Source organism: Bicyclus anynana, chromosome 10, assembly GCF_947172395.1.
Source record: "Bicyclus anynana chromosome 10, ilBicAnyn1.1, whole genome shotgun sequence".
NCBI classification, from domain to species: domain Eukaryota; kingdom Metazoa; phylum Arthropoda; class Insecta; order Lepidoptera; family Nymphalidae; genus Bicyclus; species Bicyclus anynana.
Window position 1 is genome coordinate 6,657,416 of NC_069092.1, and position 13,731 is coordinate 6,671,146.

At 38.5% G+C, this 13,731-nt stretch overlaps 1 protein-coding gene across 1 annotated transcript; it reads right to left on the reverse strand.

Moving 5' to 3' along the window:
- Positions 1–4,181: 4,181 nt before the first annotated feature.
- Positions 4,182–12,979, reverse strand: LOC112057788 (zinc finger protein 260-like). The gene is made up of 8 exons (XM_024098334.2): positions 12,615–12,979; positions 12,185–12,359; positions 11,618–11,710; positions 10,771–10,905; positions 9,925–10,323; positions 5,992–6,089; positions 5,858–5,919; positions 4,182–5,400 (listed from the first exon to the last, which is right to left on the reverse strand). The coding sequence occupies exons 1-8, from the start codon at positions 12,704–12,706 to the stop codon at positions 4,559–4,561; spliced, it is 1,896 nt and encodes a 631-aa protein (XP_023954102.1). The 5' UTR covers positions 12,707–12,979; the 3' UTR covers positions 4,182–4,558.
- Between the last annotated feature and the right edge of the window lie 752 nt (positions 12,980–13,731).

Consider the following 13,731-nt stretch of genomic DNA (forward strand, 5'->3'; position numbering starts at 1 on the left):
AGAGCGGTCGAACTCATCACCGAGGGTTGGTGGTTCGGTCCCCGCCCCGTTGGTCTATTGTCGTACCCACTCCTAATAGTCTTTCCCGACTAGTTGAAGGGGAATGGGAATATTGATCATATTTAAAAGATATGACAAATATTCTTTTAAAAAATACCCAGCGGTCTCGTTGCCTTCATGCGGATCATGAGATCTTGTGTTCCACTTGTGGGTCAGGTTGTGAAAAATTCAGTAGGTTTTCTGTCTATCGACGAACTAGCCGGCACTCTGCAATTTTACCCGCATAGTTCCCGTTCCTGTGGGATTACGATGATAAAATATGCCTATTGCCTATGATACTCACAAATAATGCGGCTTTCTAGTGGTAAAAAATCCCAAATCGGTTCTGTAGATCCAGATTTTCCCTTGCAACATCACAAACCATCTATATATCTCTGAATAATATTACTAGCGGACGCGCGCGACTTCGTCCACGTGGAATCCAGTTTTTCATTCTGCGGAAACCATGGATTTTTGAAGAAATTGTAGCCTTTGTGTTAATCCAGAGTAAAATCTATTTCCATTGCAAATTTCAGCCAAATCGCTTCAGTAGCCGCAGCGCAGAGGAACAAACATATAGGTACACACTTACGCACTTATAATGCCTTTATAATATTAATGTCAGGTGATAAAGTATAATGTTGACGGCCTCCGTGGCGCAGTGGTATGCGCGGTGGATTTACAAGACGGAGGTCCTGTGTTCGATCTCCGACTGGGTCCATTGTAGTTTTCTTAATTGGTTCAGGTCTGGCTGGTGGGAGGCTTCGGCCGTGGCTAGTTACCACAAAGACGTACCGCCAAGCGATTTAGCGTTCCGGTACGATGTCGTGTAGAAACCGAAAGAGGTGTGGACTTTCCTCCTCCTAACAAGTTAGTCCGCTTCCATCTGAGATTGCATCATCACTTACCATCAGGTGATTTGTATTGTACTTAGTCAAGGGCTAACTTGTAAAGAATAAAAAAAAAGTGTAGAACAATTCATAGTAGCAGTAGCACTTTGATATTGAGAAGTTAGTGGAGCTAGGCCCGTAGTAAAAGCAATGTATTATAGGTACCATAGATCTGAAGTCCTTGTTATTTACGCCTGCCTTTCGATTCCCTACTTCCCAAATATGTAGGTATACAATACAATACTATGTGACATAAAATTTATGGTTCCACGTCTATAGGCAAGCATTATGCACGGCATGCAATTTTCTTACCGATCTTTATTCGGTTTTTATTGCCGTCTACTTGAGTAATGAAAAACTATTAAAGTGGCCGTGTGGGGATAAACCGTCGGTCGTTGCGACCTTACATTTTTATTATAGCCCGACGAATAGCGCGCCGCAATTTTTATGCCCCCGCCAATTCCATGATATGTGACGAGGGAACCAACTTATTCGAATGTATTCTTGTGTACCTACATATAGTTGATAAGTAAGAATTTAAAGCAGATGTTTAGGTAGGTATACATAATATATAACCTACATAAGTGGCTTTATCATAACAATTTACTCTCATCATTAGTAATAATAATTGCCTAATAGTCTATTTTCAAGATACAAAAAATATATCTATTTCAATTAATTTATATCGTCGGGGCTAAAAAGACCCATTATATACGATTTATTTTAATGCACGAGCTGTAAGGCCAGAGCATTAAGTAGAATGTTAGAACGGGTTTAGCCCCGCGTGTTATATTCAACTTTTCACTACGATTGCGAGTGCGAGAAACTGAAATAATACAGTACAGTCCTACCTATTCAATGTTTTATTTTAATAATACGTTTGGAACCCTAAAATAATATAAAATTAAATGTACAAATGCTACAATTTTGGATGTTAAAAAGATCTTATCTTCTATATACTAAAGGACCTGTTTATATCGGTTACCCATCTTTGCCTTAGTTCATGATTTTTGAGAATCTGAAAAATAATAAAATACAAATTATTTATAACAACTTTAACAATGTATTTTTAACCCTGTTGCTAATCAAAGTTTTTTTTTTCAGATTTATTTTATAGTTTTTGAGATATCCACGGACCAACTTACGAACACTTATGTCCATTGACACATGTTTAGAAGCTAAGATGTATTTGAGTAACTTGATTGGATCCATTGGTTTTAAAATAGTATTAGGTACATGTAAAATTAACGAAATCTTATCCCGACCATCGACTTCCCATCAAAACTTTGAAATTCAAAATCACTACTATAGGTTTAACAAACTTCAACATCGTTAGAATTATCTCAAACCAACATAATTCCCGGAAAATCCATATTAAATTTTAAGAATTGTACATTCAATAATTGTATTTTCAAATAAAAGTTCTGAATTGTACTAGGTACTTGGTTTAATTCCCGTGCATTATTTGAGAAAAGTACTATACAAGCCTTGGCCGCTGGACTTACGTATGACTTACAATTGACAGAATAGATGTCATCATGCAAAATATGTCTAACGTCTTTACGCAATGACTAAAATACCTAGGTATATCTATCTTGCTTAAGGTAGCTTTCTTTATGTTAAAAAGGTTAAGAAATTATTTTTCACTACTCTTGCTCAAAAACACTGTCATATTACCACTCCACAGCGGGGCTAAACAAGCATATTAGCCTCTAGGGGCTAAAGTAATTTTGTTTTTTTAATTCTTGTCTATTACGAGTACTAGCCAAGTACTAGCCTACTATAAAACGGAGGAGGTTTTATTCGAAAGTAGAATCATTATAGGTAAGGCGCCGATCGTTTTGAAAAATAAATAAAAAACTTTAAATTGGAATGAAATGCACCGTTCTTGTCAGTGGAATGCGTTTATTTTTTTATTTAATTTTATTGAGTTGCGAATAGAGCGAGATTTGAAGACATGGGACATCCTTTACGGTGTGATACCTTTGCCTTTTTCTCATATGAAAAAAATAAAATTAAAAAGCGAGAATTTAAAAAAAATTGGCGTGAATAGGTAATACACACTTGATTTTTTTCAGAAATTCATTGTAAATTTGTGACGGTAACTTACATATTTCTCAACAATAATTGTTATTGTTGTCTTCATCTAGTGATATTATTGTTGTCTTCATCTAGTAATATGGTAATCTTAATTTGGAGATGGATAAAATTTTCAATCTGTTACCATCAAAGTCGAGACGCATTTACTTAAATACTTACTTACGATACCTACGAATACCTACGAAAAATTTAATAAGTGGAGAAAACAATAACGAATGGATTTACTTACGAAAGGAGTTATTTAAACTATTATCTCTCACGTCTACCTCACATTCATTATTCATCTTCACAGTAGTCGGAAATTATGTTACCGGGTAAAAACATCTCCCTTAATATCCAAAATTGCAGACTTTGTACATTTAATTTTCAATTAAAATAAATCATTGAACATTGTACCTACTAAACTATTTTATTTTCTCGCAATCGTAGTGAAAAGCAGAGTGTAACACGTGGGACTAAACCCATTATAAACTCGGTTTCTATTTAGGCGGCCCTCGACTTACGTCTCGGGCCCTAAAAATACCTCGTATATAGCTATATATATAGCTACCTCGTATTTTAGCCCCTTGTATAACAATCTACTATTGTTTAGGTATTCTTTCAAAAAATAAATCGTATACCTAATCTGACGTAAAATGCCAGAGGTCCACTACTAATACTATTGTCAAAGATTTACCCCATACCCACAGATTAATCAATAATATACAGATGGAGCGTACGGAATACGACGGCGTCGCATACGTACTAAATTCAAAATTCAAAAACGACATACATTCTCGAGTCAGTAGGTACGACACGAAGCGTCGCATCAGTAATTTTCCGTATTATTAAAAAACTGTTTACAAAAACTAAAGAAATAAGATTATACGTAATTGTTGTTAAGTGTTATATTTTGAAATACAAATTATGAAAAAAGTTAATATAAGCAATTGTCAAGGAGACGCGTGACATTTGTTTTTTTTTAATGGCTTACACCGGCTTCAGTGCGTATGCTTGTGAAGACTCATTCTGGTTACTCTGAATCCATACCTTATTGATTTACCTCTATGATTTTACATACTTACTGTTTACCTGCTAGTTTTAATTGTTCTGTGTGTATTACCATGATCATTTTAATTACGAATTAGGATACACAAATAAAAAACATAAAAATGGGATATATAGTTATTTATTTTTTCTTCGTTTAACTTAATAGAAATGCATCGTTTTGAATAGTTATCTTAGTGCCACTTATTTTATTTGTCGACTTACACGAATTGAAAGAAAAAAAATCTGCACGGAAACGTAGCCGGGGTCAAGACGTACTTATCTTCTTCTTAAAAAACAAAGTCGACGGGAAAAATCATCGTAAAAATACACCATGATAAAAGCATGAGAATAAAAGAAATTGCATTCGTTTAAATCACATAATTATGCACATCACAAAAAAAATTGTTACTCTTGCGTTGTGATGGGACGAAAGAGTGGGAAAAGACAAAGTTATCTCGTTAGGTATCTTAGAACGTAACGAGTAACGAACACACACAGAATTACACATGTGTTGTTGTTGACCCCGCCAGTGTGTGGGTGTGTGTTACAGTGTCGCCAGCGTGCTTGCGCATGTGCAGCTGGAGAGAACGCTTCACTTTGCATTTGTATTCACATTTGTTGCAAGAATAAGGCTTGTCACTGTTGTGAGTTTGCATATGTCTCACTAGGCTACAGTTTGATGCACATTTAAACTCACATAGCGTACAAAAATAAGGCTTCTCACCAGTGTGAGTTCGCATATGATCCGCAAAGTGGTGTTTTTGAGAACTTTTATAATCGCATAAGTTACAAGAATAAGGCTTCTCACCTGTGTGATTTCGCAAATGATTCACTAAATGCTCTTTTCGAGCACATTTGTACTCGCACAAGTTACAAGAATAAGGCTTCTCACCAGTGTGGGATCGCATATGTTTCACTAAGCCACTTTTTCTAGCACTTTTGTATTCGCAAAGATTACAAGAATGAGGCTTCTCGCCAGTGTGAGTTCGCATATGATACACTAAATCAATTTTTTGAACACATTTGCAATCACATATGTTACAAGAATAAGGCTTCTCACCAGTGTGAGATCGCATATGTTTCATTAAGTGCTCTTTTTGGGAACATTTGTACTTGCACACGTCACAAGAATAAGGCTTCTCACCAGTGTGAGATCGCATATGACGCACTAAGTGCTCTTTTTGAGCACCTTCGTACTTGCACAAGTTACAAGAATAAGGCTTTTTTTTCTCACCAGTGTGAGGATTAATGTCTGTCTTCGCTTTGTTGCTGTCATTTATGGTACGTTTTCTTACACCTTTATTAAATGTATCGCCTTCTTTAGGTGCAGCCAAAGGAATACCTGTAATGAGAAGATATTTTCATTATCTTCTTGAAGTTCAATAATAGCAGTCATAAATGCTCATGGACGGCGTGTGCAGCTACTATTCGTACGAGATCCGGTATAAGAAATATATACCCTCATCTGGTTATCATTTATTTGGAATAATAAATAAATGATTGCATCAGATCCCAACAACAGAGACTACAAAAGTGGAGTGTACAACTATACAACGCAACATGGCGACTACTCGTTTACATTAATTTATTCTAGAATATTTACAAAGGTTTGATTAAAATGTATAAAACAATTAAAATTTTTGTTAATTGTCTAGCTAGTACCATACCATAGAATATTATAAAGTACAAGATAGTACACAGTGAATAACGACCTAAGGATACAAATTTTATAGAAGGGTTCAGTTCCTATTATTAAATACATAATTTAAAATGATACTATTAAGTCGCTAGTCACTTACTGTAAGGTTGAGCCAAGTGTGTTGAGGAGTGACAGTCATCAGCCAGGCTCTGATCTGCAGAACTGTAAAGTGCACAAGTGTGAGAATGTATACAGATAGTAGAGTAGTGTTCAACACTACTAGAGTGTACTGACTTGTGCTCAATGAGGTGCGCCGAGTGCCAGCTAGAGCTCACAGCTGTACGAGGCTCACACACTTGTGACGTCACACATTCACTGTCAGCATCGCTGTTCTGTCAGACACAAAGACGAGAAATTGAGTCCCCACAACACGATAACATATTACCTGTACATTGAACAATGAACATATACACCGCGAAGTTTCCTTTGTCTTAAAACGGAATACCACATTATGTACCCAATGTATCATCATCATCATCATCATCATATCAGCCGATGGACGTCCACTGCAGGACATAGGCCTTTTGTAGGGACTTCCAAACATCACGATACTGAGCCGCCTGCATCCAGCGAATCCCTGCGACTCGCTTGATGTCGTCAGTCCACCTGGTGGGGGGTCGGCCAACACTGCGCTTACTAGTGCGGGGTCGCCATTCCAGCACTTTGGGACCCCAACGTCCATCGGCTCTTCGAACTATGTGCCCCGCCCATTGCCACTTCAGCTTCGCAACTCGTTGAGCTATGTCGGTGACTTTGGTTCTTCTGCGGATCTCCTCATTTCTGATTCGATCACGCAGAGATACTCCTAACATAGCTCGTTCCATCGCCCGCTGTGTGACTCTAAGCCTTCTTATGAGGCCCATAGTTAGCGACCAAGTCTCGGAACCATAGGTCATCACTGGCAACACGCACTGTTCGAAGACTTTTGTCTTCAGGCACTGAGGAATTTCGGACGAAAAGATGTCGCGAAGCTTCCCGAATGCAGCCCAGCCGAGTTGGATTCGACGGTTCACCTCTTTCTCGAAATTGGACCTACCTAACTGGATCATATGTCCTAGGTATATGTATTCGTCTACAATTTCGAGTGCAGCGTTCTCAACTATAACTGGGTGGAGCGATACATGAGCATTACACATTATTTTTGTTTTGCCCATGTTCATTTTCAGGCCCACCTGTTGAGAGACGCTGCTGAGGTCATTGAGCATGGTACTAAGGTCATCCAGAGTCTGTGCCATGATGACTACATCATCCGCGAACCGCAGTTGAGTGATGTACTCGCCATTGATGTTGATGCCAAGTCCGCTCCAGTCCAGAAGCTTAAAGACGTCTTCCAGTGCGGCGGTAAATAGCTTCGGAGAGATCACATCTCCCTGACGCACTCCTCGCTGCAACTGGATTGGCCTCGTAGTCTGATCCTGAATACGGACTGACATAGTGGCGTTTTCGTACAAGCACTTCAACGCTTGGATATACCTGTAATCAATTCGGCATCTCTGCAATGACCTTAGCACAGCCCAGGTTTCCACCGAATCGAAGGCTTTCTCATAGTCCACAAACGCTAAGCAAAGTGGCTGGTTATACTCGTGAGTCTTCTGTATAACCTGCCGCAGCGTATGGATGTGGTCTATGGTACTAAAGCCTTTTCGGAAACCGGCTTGTTCGGGAGGCTGGAAGTCGTCAAACCTATTAGCGAGACGATTCGTAATGACTCTCGAGAACAATTTGTAAACATGGCTTAGCAGCGAGATGGGTCTGTAATTCTTCAACAAGGTGTTGTCACCTTTTTTGAAGAACAGAACCACCACGCTCCTATGCCACGCCTCAGGCGTCGTGCCCTCGTGAATGACAGAATTGAACAATCGCTGAAGGACTTTAAGTATCGGTTTTCCACCCGCTTTCAGGAGTTCTGCTGTGATTCCGTCCTCACCTGGCGCCTTATTGTTCTTCAGGTGTTTGAGAGCCACACTAATCTCGTATAGGCTGACGTCCGGGATATCTTCGGTATAGTGTCGGGTCAACTTGGCTCTGGGGTCTTTAGCCAAATTGGCAACAGGCTGCTGAGTAGTCGTGTATAGCTGTCCATAGAACTTCTCGACCTCACTTAGTAACTCGGGCTTGGAAGAAATTAGATTACCGTGTTCGGTCTTCAAACGCGTCAGCTGCCTCTGTCCAATAGACAGATCTCTGGCGAAAACTTTCGAGCCTCGATTATTTTCAATCGCATTTTTGATACGCTCGGTATTGAAATTTCGCAAGTCGCTGGTTTGCGACTTAGAGATCTGTCTACTGATTTGTCGGTATTTTGACGCATCTGCTGAAGACTGTAATCTCATTTCTTGCCTCTCTTCCATGAGTTTAAGTGTTTGGTCCGAGAACTTTTTGGTTCTTTTCGCACGGTGGGTCTTATAGAACTTAGACCCAACGGAATGGACAGTTTCCACGAACCTGTTGTTCAGATCGTCCACAGTTTCGCAATTTGCTAGGCAATCAAAGCGGTTCTGCAGTTCTAGTTGAAAGGACTCGGGGTTTTGAATATGGGCACGAGTAGGTCGGAGCGTAGACTTCACCAGTCGATACCGTTCCAGCTGAATGTTGATATTCAACGTGCCTCTAACCATTCGGTGATCGCTACCGGTTTTCACCCTATGGATCACAGAAACATCGTTGAATATTTGCCGTCTGGTAGACAAGATGAAGTCGATCTCGTTTTTCGTGGAACCATCGGGGCTCATCCAGGTCCATTTCCTGTGTGGTGGCTTCTTGAAGAAGGAGTTCATCATAAAGAGGCCCTCCTTCTCCATGAAGTCAGCCAACATTTGGCCCCTATCGTTCCGTTGCCCATATCCAAATCGTCCCACTTTCAACTCTGAACCGCTACGTTCGCCCAGCTTTGCGTTAAAATCCCCCATCACAACATTGTAATAAGAGTTTGAGGCATGTATGGCTTTAGAAATATCCTCATACAATACCTCTACCTCCTCGTCGGGATGTGTCGAGGTCGGTGCGTAAACCTGTATAACCTTCAACGAATACCGTTTGGTAATTCGGAGGACCAGGAACGCTACCCTGCTCGACACACTCTCGACTTTTACAACATTGTTCACGAGGGACTTGTGAACGATAAATCCGACACCACCCTGGGACTGTTGGTCGCCCTCCCAGTAGTAGAGCATGTTGCCGGATTCAAGGATTATCGAGCCCTCCCCCTCTCTTCGGACTTCAGACAATCCTATGATATCCCAGTGCAACTTGCTCATAACTTCTTCCAGCTCGATGACCTTTTCGTCGGACCTCAAAGTGCGTGCGTTGTATGTTGCCAGGTCTAGTCGTCGGGGTTGGCAGCGGAATCTCTGCCGGAGATTCTTAACACCCCTTGCCCCGCCGTTACCATAACCGCTGCCAGAGCCAGGAATAGCGGGGCTGCCGGGGACTAGGGGCTGTGTTTTGTTTTTGCCGTCCATACAAAGTTTTGCCCAGTACTGACCACGCTGGGCATGCGGGTTGGTCAGCGCAGTGCTAGATTACTCGCGCCGGTGTCGCTGCTGCCCGACACCGGCCTGAGGCATTTCGTAATCTAGCCTGTGGGAATGGATATACCGCCATTCGTCGGTCGCCAGAGCCTCGTCGGTCCATCTGGGGTGTAAGGGGGAGGCTAGTACCAGTCAGTCTCCCCAACTGCCAACCTCACCTGCTTGTGGTGCACCCAATGTATATTACCTATTAAATAATCGTTTTTTGTAACTTTGTTACAATCGTAACTCCTTCAATTTTTTTTTAATAGCACTATTATAAAAAAAAAACAAATTACAATTTCAGGAGTTACGATTGTCACACACACTTTAAAAAATTGATTATTTTAAAACATCCTGTATTTTCAAACACCTACCTATTCGCCGCGATGCCGCTATGCGGCTCGTCGGTCCCTTCGAAGTCATTCACTTTAGCCTAAACTAGGTCATTGTTCAATGACTTCATACTTAGAAAACAAATTTAAACAGGATGTTTAAATTATTCCATAAATTTAATATAGTTTTTCGCTAGTGTGTGAATTAGCTTAAGGTCATTTTTAATTTTGTTAAGGGTTTTCTTGTACTGGACTAATAAATGTCGGCGCGGCTTACAGGCGGTGAAACTAGCACGGTGTATAAACAATAATGGAAATCTCACCTGAAGATGCATATGCATATGAGCAATGTAATCTTCTTCACAGAGAAAATCCTCTACACAAATTGTACATTCATAAGGAATGTTTTCACACTTCAACAAAGTTGGTACTTCAACAAACACTGTGCCTTTGTCAGATACTTGTCCGTGAGGTACTACAACTTCATCATATTCCTTTTTCACTTCCATGTTTGTATCTACCAACATAGAGTCAAGACTTTCAATTTTCACAACAACTGTGTCATCACCACTGTGTCCAGTGTCTACTGATTCTGTCTGTTTGTCTTCTTGCTCTTCTACAATGTGTATGTCACAGTGGTCTGGTCCGAGGGATGTAATCACGAATTTGCTTTTTAAAAGTACTTTGTCTCGCTTTATTATTTCTATATGTTGGTTTGTTATCTGAAACATGTGTCACATTATATGCATATTGAGTACTCAGATATTCCATGGAAGAACTACAAGAATTAAAAAAAGAGGTTAAAAGCAATATTTTAAAATAATCACACTAATATTACAAAGGCGAAAGTTTGTGTGTGTGTGTGTGTGTGTAAATGCGTAAGTAGATTTGTTCCTCTTCTAGGCTACGGCTACTGAAGCAATTTGGCTGAAATTTGGAATGGAAATTGATTTTACGCTGAATTAAGACAAAGGATTATATAGGATAACTATACAATTCCTATAAGACAAGGCAAGAAGAAAGAAATTTTTTAAAAAAGTGTATACTAGCCTATTATATCATCTACTAACCTAAGACTCAACTGCTCATGGTTACTTTTTTGACTGGTTGCATGACACAACATGGATAACAAGACTAAACATGCATAATAATATGTATCAAGCACTCACAACTTCATGTTTCTCAACCAAGTCCTTCATCAGTGAGCGGGTTCTCAAGCTGTCGTCTCTAAATCTGATGATGTTTATCAGTCTGTAAGCACATTGTACACAAAGTGTTTGTTGCAGGTTCCCTTGATCACACAACTGAAACAACTGCACTGTTCAAACATTACTCTGAAGCATCTGACAGTATAATAAGGCTGTTGACTCATATCAAAATTAATATATAAACAATAGTCATTTCATGTAGTACCTATTTGGAAAAAGGGCCCAAAATAAACCACAAATATCTCTGTAATCAATGGATTCACCAAGCAGGTGACCAGTCCATCATATGGCAGAGAGAAAAACCCCGAGCAGAATCCTGGACTTATGACCAATGGATGTAGTGTTAAGGAATTTTTAACATAAAAATTGTGTATTTAATGTATTTTCCAGCCACCAAAAACACTGTCATCCATTTTGTGATGTCATAGTATTATAATAAACAAACATTTGACAAAATATGACAATTTTTTACTTAAGATTTAGGTGGTCAAACTCAATTTACCTTTTGGTGTGAATATAAATAAATTAATTTAATGTGAAATGTAGTAAACAAAAGTTAATTAACTTAATGTCACAGATAATATATTTAGGACAGAGTTTTGCACTGTATGTCACAAGTTAATTTTAAAAATAAAATTTGGGAAAAATTAAGCCTCAAAAATATGATATATTTTCAACAATATGATAAAAGGATAATGAAATTTTTTTTACAAAAAGTGTGAAATAGCCTATTATACTGCCAGGCAGTCAAGAAATAAATGTGTATTATATCTCATACAATTAGTTTAAATCAAAGTGAACAACTTACAGGAAGACCAACAAACTCTTGGTATGCCTCATCCAAGTTGTATTTACTCATTAGCAACTGCTTGCTGCCACTGTCCAGGCACATTGTGCATACCTGCAAATACAGTAGATAGCTGTTAGTTTGAGTCACATACAGACATACACATATACATGTACAGAGACATTATAGTCCAGTGGATATGACATTTGCCTTTGATTTGGAGGATGTAGCTCTAGAATCCAGTTCAGGGCATGCACCTCCAACTTTTCAATTTGTGCATGTTTTTCAAATTGTGTCTACAACTGTGAAGGAAAAACATTGTGAGGAAACCTGCATTCTTGAGAATTTTCATAATTTTCTGGGTGTGTGAAGTCTGTCAATCCACATTTGCCCAGCATGATGGACTAAGGCCTAACCCCTCTAATTCTGAGAGGTGGCTCATGCTTAACAGTGAGCGGAACATAGGTTGCTAATGACAGATATACTATTAGTTAGGTTCTCAATATTTCATGGCCTGTAAACAGAATTTGAACTTATGATCTGAAGCCCACACATAGGCTACCAATGATTTTTTTTTGTAAACATTACCAGCACTGTTGAAGGAATGGCGCCGGGAACAATCTGCCTTGAGCCACTTTCGGTCTCGCTGAAGTCATCACTTAGAAAATGCTGAGAGCAGATCACAGCAGAGTCTGGCAGGTGAGTGTCTTGTTTGCCGAGGGCTCTGAGCCAAGCTGCACGTAGACATGTTTCACTAGGAAAACTGGAAATAAACATTTACTTATACAAACTGCTCAAATTGCTGCAGACAATTAGTTTCTACTCTAACATCGCTTCTCTGAACAAGTTAATGTTTGTTAATGACCTGACGGTCGGCTAGTGACAATTCAGTGTAAGATTAAAGTGTGCCAATTTGTAATGGGTGAATGGCTGACTGGTGATACAGCTTCGCTGGAAGGGCGAGGTATGTAACAAGTGTGATGAGACGCACACTACAAGGCAACTCAAATACACTCACCCGTGAAAAGTAATCCCCTCGTCCTTACCCATGCCCTCTGCTGTGCGAACATTGCCTGCAGCGTTCCTGCAGAAAGGCACACAGCACAGCATGTCCAATATTTATGTTCTTTGGGATTTGCTGACTGCTCGCGCCCAAACTCAAAGATCAGTTCAGATCACGCGACAATGTATTCTATTCTACACAGATTATTAGATACTACTGTAATATGTTTTCATTAATAATTCTCTAATATATATTTTCTATCGAATAAATAATAACTATGCTATGCATCGTGTGACAGTTTCATATTATATTCCATAATACACTGTAATCTTTGTTATATTCTTATTTCATATTCAAAAAATGTCAAACAAAATCAAAACTGTAGGGCTGTTGATAAAATATCGATATTCGAATTAACGAAATAGCGATATTTTCATTTTAAAATATCGATATTTATTACTAATATTTTTATAGACGATACCTCAATAGTTCGATATTGAAACACAGATATCGAAACTCGAAATTTTTTAACAAATTTATTTTTTTTATTATTTGAACTATATAATAACATCATAAAAATTCTCTACCGTATTTTATTTATAATATATATTGTCTTTTAGTTTATTTATTTGCATATTATCGAAAATAACACTAACATCACTAAAATGAAAAGTACTTTTCTATTAAAAAAAATACTATATTCAGATAGCTAGCTATGTACCTTACCTTTAGACAAAACTTTACCCCATAAACGGCAAAAGAGATACTATGGTCCATCAATAAGGTCTGATTAGCAGTGAGCGAAGTTAAAAAGAGAGGTTATGAAAAATTACTGTCTTGTTGTAGTGCAGCGGAAAAGTGGGTTTTATTATATTAATTTACTTATTTGAAATCTAGTTACATAGAAAAATTGTGAATTTTAATAAATACTAAATTGTTTCAATTTTTTTTAGAATTCAATATGTTCAACAAGTTTGTTCAATAATAAACTGAACTGAAATAAACTTTTTAAAACTTAGCCGAAAAATCTAAAAAATATCGATAAATCGAAATATCGATATATCAAAGTGCGAAAAGTATGACACAAAAGCGAAGTTTCTTTACCTTGTATAGTAATTTACTCTTTGGAGTC